This window comes from Pinus tabuliformis, chromosome 6, assembly GCF_031772625.1.
Source record: "Pinus tabuliformis cultivar Carrire ecotype Pingquan chromosome 6, CPIR1, whole genome shotgun sequence".
Lineage (NCBI taxonomy): Eukaryota > Viridiplantae > Streptophyta > Pinopsida > Pinales > Pinaceae > Pinus > Pinus tabuliformis.
The window spans coordinates 211962270-211969712 of NC_142292.1; the positions used below are offsets into that span (position 1 = coordinate 211962270).

The following is a 7443-nucleotide window of genomic DNA, read 5'->3' on the forward strand; positions in this document are numbered from 1 at the left end:
TTGGACTCAAAACACTTGTGACTAAACCCTTCAACAAATCTAAACAGGAAACCAAGAAAAGCAAGTATGAGACTTGAGTGAGCGCGACGTGCTTACAAATTGATGTCCCCAACAAGGCCTCTGCAGTGGAGACTTCCACCAACCACGAACACAACTAGGCTTCGCAAACGCCCTAAACAACCACACCCCATATACATTGAGCAACATGAATTCATTGCCAACCCTTAGAACTCATCACTGCCCATAACACTAGGACCCTCACACATGCCAATTTCATAGAGAAATCACTCCAAGATGCTAAGAACCATACCTCAGCTCCCTTCCTCTCATTGCAAATGATTTTATTGTTCATTAAAACTCATACATTAATCATCAACCAATTGTAACAATGCATGCTCATGCATGCAAGACGCACGCTACATCATCCCTACATTTATGAATTGCTACATACTCGAGAGTGGTATGCGCATGGCCCAAGGCCCTTCCATTACACCATGAAGAAATAAATATAAATATTTTTTTTTATCTAAAATATATATTCTAATATATAATTAAATATTATTTTATAAAATAAATTATATATATATATATATAAAGTTAAAGTATACTCATTGACACATACTATGTATTTAATATATAAATTTTTATATAGTTACAAATATTTGAATTAAAAAATTTATAAACTAAATTTATAATTTTTCGGATTCAAATTTTTGTTGCTCGAACTGGAACTTAATAACAAACCTCATTAAAAGGGTTAGAAAATCCGAATCCGCGAATTAATACCCAAACCTTGTGGCACTGGATTTGCTAACAATGTTCCAGCATAAGCTTGGACTGTACAGGGAATCATGTTTTCACAGTTGTGAAGCCAGGATTTTTGAGAGCAAACACTCTGGAGTCAAACAACAAAGCAGTTCCCAGGTAGGCATATAGAAAGAGTCAATTTCCTAAATGAATATGCCACAGAGCAAAAACGTAGCAATGAAGAAGAAGAGGAGGGTATTGTTTTCTGCGCTAATGCTAGGGATTCATTGCACAATCAAAGGCATGTCCAGCAGAAGCTATCAAGCAGAAGCCAGTGTCAGCACTAATTCTTCTTCTGTAAAAAGGTACTGTAAGCAAAACCAATTGAAAGAGGGGCTGCGTATTTTGCAGGATACGGAGCAGCCTGTTGAATCTTCGGCTTTATATCAATCTCTTCTGCAGAGCTGCATTGAGAAGAAAGCTTTGGCAGAGGGCAAATTAGTGCATGCCCATATAATCCAGCGAGGATTCATGGCGGACATAATTCTGGCGAGCACCCTTATCAACGTGTATGCCAAAGGCGGAGGCACTCTGGCAGAAGCCCGAAGAGTTTTCAACCAATTGCCAGAACGGGATGCGGTCTCATGGACTGTCATGATCGCAGCGTATTCTAAGCAGGGACACTGTGAAGAGGTCATGGAACTTTTTTGCCAAATGAAACGATTAGGTTTTCAGCCCAACGAGTACACCTTTGGCAGCATTCTACCAGCGTGCTCGGATCCGGCAGCTGTGGAGGAGATCCATGGACAAATAGTTACTTGTGGATTTGAACAAAACGTCATCCTGGGGAATACCCTCGTGGATATCTACGCAAAATGTGGGAGCATTGAGAATGCACGCTATGCGTTTGACAAAATACCTCAACCAGACGTGGTCTCCTGGACGACTTTGATTGCAGGATGTTTACAGAATGGGTGTGTTGGTGAAGCCCTGGATCTCTTTCAGGCAATTCCCCAGAGAACTGTGTTCTCTTGGACAGCCATGATTTCAGGATATGTGCAAAATGGCCATGGTGGAGAGGCACTGGAACTTTTTCGGCAAATGCAGCTTACAGGTGTGAGGCCAAACTCAAATACGCTCACAAGTATTTTGCCTGCATGTGCTAATTCCGCAGCTCTGAAACAGGGCATGGAGATCCATGCACAGGCCACTAAGAGTGGGCTTCTTCAGTCCGATGTCTTTGTGGAGAATGCCCTTGTAGACATGTATGGAAAATGTGGTAGCATAGGGAATGCATGCAATGTGTTTGGCAAAATGCGCCAGCGAAATGTTATTTCTTGGACGGTAATGATGGCTGGATTTGCAAAAAGTGGATGTGTCGATGAGGCTTTCAAGCTGTTTCAAGAAATGCCTGTGAAAAATGTGATTTCTTGGACAGTGTTAATAGCTGGATGTGCTCAGAATGGGTGTTTGGAGGAGGCCGTCACTTTGTTTCAACAAATGCAAGCAGCAGGTTTGAAACCAAACTCAAATACCTTCGCTAGTGTTTTATCTGCCTGTGCTAACTTGACAGCTTTAGACGAAGGCATGGTGATCCATGCAAAGATAATTAAGAATGGATTTCTGTCTGATGTCTTTGTTGGCAGTGCCGTTGTTGACATGTATGCAAAATGTGACAGCATAGAAAATGCACGAAGGTGTTTTGACCGGATGCCTGAAAGAAATACTGTATCCTGGACAACAATGATCAGAGCATACGTACATAATGGACACAGTGATGAGGCCTTGAAGCTTTTTCGACAAATGCAAGTGGTGGGTTTGAAGCCAGACCCAAATACTTTTTCCAGCATCCTCCCAGCATGTGCCAACTTGGCAGCTTTGGATCAGGGCAAGGAGATCCATGTGGAAATAATAAAATGCAAATTTCAGTCTGATGTATTTATTGCAAATGCCCTTGTAGACATGTATGCAAAATGCGGTAGCATAAAGAAGGCACGATCTGTGTTTGACAATGTCCATCAACGAGATGTGGTGTCATGGAATGTAATGATTTCAGGATATGCAATGCATGGCTGTGCCAAGGAGGCTCTTGCTCTCTTTGAAGAAATGCAGCAGTCACATATAATTCCTGATTATTTCACTTTAATTTCTGTTTTATCTGCATGCTGCCATGCAGGCTTAGTGGAGAAAGGTAGGCAATACTTTGATGACTTGGGTCAACGTTATCACATTACACCTACAATGGAGCACTATGGCTGCATGGTCGACCTTCTTGGCCGTGCTGGGTACCTGGATGAGGCACATGACTTAATTAAGAGAATGCCAATAAAGCCCAATGCTACTCTATGGGGGTGCCTTCTCAGTGCTTGTAGAGTCCATACCAACATAGAGTTAGGAGAGTATGCAGCAGAACACATTATTGAGTTGGACCCTAACGATGCCGCACCTTACATTGTGCTGCCAATTTTGTATGCAAAAGCTGGCAGGTGGGGTGACATCGACAAGGTGCATAAGAAGATGAAAGAAAATAAGGTAGAAAAGAACCCTGGATGTAGTTGGATTGAAGTCAATAAAGAGATTTATGCATTCCTTTCTGAGACAGGTCATACGAAGAAACCCAAAACATTTATTCAAAGTTGGCTAAATTGTGTTGACAAATCAAGACTGCAAGGTTATTCGCAGACAGAAGGCTTGTGCTGAATGATGTTGCATGTCGGGAACAAACCTTCTGCCACTATAGTGAAAAGTGGATCCTTCAATTTTATTCTACCAAAACGTCTGCTGCACAGGAGAGTGAGCGGCAGAAGGCCTTATTTAGTTGGACCGCAATGATGCTACACTTAATACACATAACAATTTGTGCTGTCAAACATGTATGCAAAAGCGTATGCAAAAGCGGGCAGGCAGTATGGCATAGACAAGATGCAGAAAAAGATGAAAGACAAAAGGGTAAAATGAACCCTGGATTGAGATCAATGAAGAGGTTTACACATTCCTTTTTGAGATAGGTCACACCAAGAAACCTAAAACATTTATGCAAATTTGGTTAAACTTGTGTTCACAAAGAAAGGATGGAAGGGTTTTGCCAGCCAGGGGTTTGTGTTCAATGATGTTCAATCTGCAATATGCTTGACGGTGCGAAGCTTATTTCACCATGACGTGAGCTCGCACATTATTTTATAACACGTACACATTTGGTTACTGGCTTGCCATAAGCAGGTTTTCTTAATGTACACATTTGGTTCTTTGCTGGCCATAAGCTAGTTTTGTTAAAAAACTAGATTGCCTCTTTTAAAAACTTCGAAACAACAACCCTATTTTATAGGTTACATAGGGGGTTCATGGATATGTGGGTTACCAACCAATCCCTGGTTATTTGTAAGTTAGTTGAGTTAATAGGATCATTCTACATTCTAGAAGGTAATAAGGTAATATGTAACTCAGGTGGTAAGGTAACATGTAATTCAGGTTGTGTTTAACTTGGAGTTGACATGTTTCTCTTTTAAAATAAAAATAAAATTCTTTAAATTAAAAATAATTTTAACTATAATCAAATTAAAAAACAAATATATGTATTTGGTTGGTTTTACTTAAAATTATTAATTATTATAAAATTTAGTTGATATTATTTATATTTTCATATCTCAATTTGATGTACTTAAATAAACCTTAATATCAACTTTAAAAAGCATATATATATATATATATAGATATGAACCACAATAAAATATTTCAATGTGTAAAGAGAAGAAACAATTGAATATAAAAAGATCGAAAGTAATATTGAAATGTATTTAAAAATATATTAATTTAAAAAACTTTACAGCGGAAAATATAATCCTGTTAACGGTGTTGGACCCGCCAATATTCAAGGGATCTCGCCGAAATGAAGTTTCAACTAGACCTCACACCGTTTGGTGTAGGAGTCCCATCCGATACGATGGCTCAGTTGCCATTATCTTAAAGATATGCTTTAGCTCTTGCTTGTCACCACATGAGAGTGGTATACTTAGTCTTCAAACAACGAAATTCGTGTGCCTAGTGAGTGTTTAGTGTCGCTTGTGTCAAAGTTCTTTCACTGCAGAGGGAGCGGGTGAGAGCGAGTCTCAAGTCGAAAGGGAATAATCCCAACTCAGTTAGAAACACACAACACAACATGACATGTGCAACTTCCGGCGGAGTAGTCCACACCAATGTGGCAGTCACAAACACAATGTGAACAAATAGCACTTACAACACCTAGCGGAATAGTCCACACGAGTGCGAGGGTTGTTACAACAAGTTTACGAGAATAAATCTGTCGAGCGTATGGCAGAATAGTCTACACGGATGAGACAATGTTAACAACTGATACAACACATTTCCAACAACATATGCACTAAAACAACCGAAATAGTTCAATTGTTTTAATACAGGTTAAAGCAACATGTATTACAAGCGTCCAAAGAATAGTTTTACAAACGAATACAATACATGTGTGAAAACGTGCTGGCCTGTTAACAGGCTTTTGAATTAAACGAAAGTTCCAAGACATGCATGTACATCATACATCACTAACCCCAATAGCGGGGCATTGGAGCCACTGCTCGCTCCTCAAAGAAAATACTACAAACTCTCAAGGCTATGTGGGAGGAGCCAAGGTGAAAAGTCTTTTGCATGTATAAATGAGGGGTATATATAGCCAAGGGTGAAACTGACCCTTGTGACTGTTTGACTTACATGACTTTTTGACTTCATCCGTGGGTTTTTTAGACTTCCATGTTACATTACATTGATTACACAGTTATGACCTAAAGTAGTGATGTGGCTGAGGCGACAAATGACACAACTCATGTTGTTCGTGTCGAGTTGCTGCGTTGTTGAGTGTGCCCGTGGGGTACCATAGCTTCACCTCCGCATGGCAAAGTGCGTGGAGTCTTCAATGGTTTTGTTGTTCGCTTGATGGTTCATGCATGTGCACGTGTCTCCTTCGCTTGCTACTTGGTATGCTTCATGTGTTCATCCAACCAGGAGCAAGTCTTCTAACATGCGCTCATTGTTCATCCCGTTCGTTGTCGCGCCATGTCTCATCCATGTACCTGTTTCTGCAATCACTCATGATGAGACAACATCAAATCTGGAAATCCCCTAGTCTACCATGATGTATTGTTTTTCGTTTCCGGGTGCAGGGGACTGGGAGAAATGACAAGGCTCTGAAACAACGCAAAGCACATGTTAGGCCGGGATGCAAGGCTCTAGGACACTGTCGGGATAAATTGCGCAGAGGTCACTAAGAGATTGGGTTGAACAGTCTGGGACAACAATGACATTCAATGGGATTTGGCTTAGCTGGGAGGCAAGACTGCACAATTTTTTAGGGAAGGAAGTGTGGACAGCAGGGAGCTTTGGCAATGAAAACTGCACAAATTTTCAGGGGAGGCTGGGAGCGGGCTGCGGGAGCTTGATGGCCAAAACTACGTGTTGGAAATAATACTGAGAGGGGGGGTGAATCAGTATTATCAAATCAATATAACTTTTTCATTTCCATATTTAGATTCATATACGCTATTTCAGTTAAGGAAAGCCGCATGTATACGCAATTGTGTTTAATGCAACAAGCGTATATCCAGTAAACTTATGATTCAGTTAGTTGATCCTTAATGAGTGCATCAGAACATTATTAACCATATGAACAGTAAACATGAGCAGTAAAACAGAACAGATCATCACACACAAGAAGCACACATGAACACCATGATATAAGGTGGAAACCCAATGTGGGTGAAAACCACCTGCTGCAAGTCGTCTCTATCTTCTTTTAATAAGAAACTTCTTTTTACAATATTTCTGTACTGGTGCAGTCTTATACCAGTACACAGGCTTCTACCTGCAGAAGGCTACAACCTTCTCTCGTTCTCCAGCTTCTCCTGGAAGGGAGCTGCAACCCCCTTTGCTCTTGTACTAGCCGATCCTTTTACTAGTACGTAGGTGCCGGCCTACTGAATGCTCCAACCTTCACTCGTTTTCCAGCTGCTACTAGAAGGGAGCTTAGCTCTTGTACTAGCTGATGTACTAGTACATAGGTGCCGACCTACAGAAGGCTACAACCTTCTCTTTCTTCCTCCAGGTACCACGTTTCATAAATTTTCAGACTGGATACTCATGGAACACATCATCATAATCTGAAGGCCACGTTTCATCCAATTTTCATACTGGACCCATCAATATCATTGAAGCCCAAAATCAATCAACACTAACATCATCAATCTCTGAATCACCCAATACTGAATCACTGAAACCCAGTGAACAAACTGCAATCACCAGAACACAGAGCAGAACACAGAACTTTGCAACAATATTCAGAATCAACTGTATCATTAGAAATCATGCATACGCTACTTGGAAGAGCCGAACCAACATGTATACGCAACTTCACCAAAGTGAACAAGCGTATATGTCAACAATTACTTATTGATAACTTCACTGCACTTCCTGACTTCAGACATAGCCAGATCATTACATATACAAGGATAATACATATGTTAGCAACCAGATCTAGTCCATTAGATCACATAAAGATAAGTCATTATGATCCAGATCCATTATAGATCTCATCCAACAACACTGAAGCTAAACATAATCAACCAATCTGAATATGCAGATTACTGACACCAGTAAACAGTGACTAGAACTCAGAGTTTGCATCAACTACTAAAC

The 7443-nt window shown here is 40.5% G+C and overlaps 1 protein-coding gene across 1 annotated transcript; it reads left to right on the forward strand.

Annotated features, from left to right (window-relative positions):
• The first annotated feature begins 984 nt into the window (after positions 1-984).
• Positions 985-3447, forward strand: LOC149258207 (pentatricopeptide repeat-containing protein At5g27110-like). The gene has a single exon (XM_089406504.1). It carries the CDS (start codon positions 985-987, stop codon positions 3445-3447), a length of 2463 nt encoding a protein of 820 aa, XP_089262630.1.
• Positions 3448-7443: the final 3996 nt, after the last annotated feature.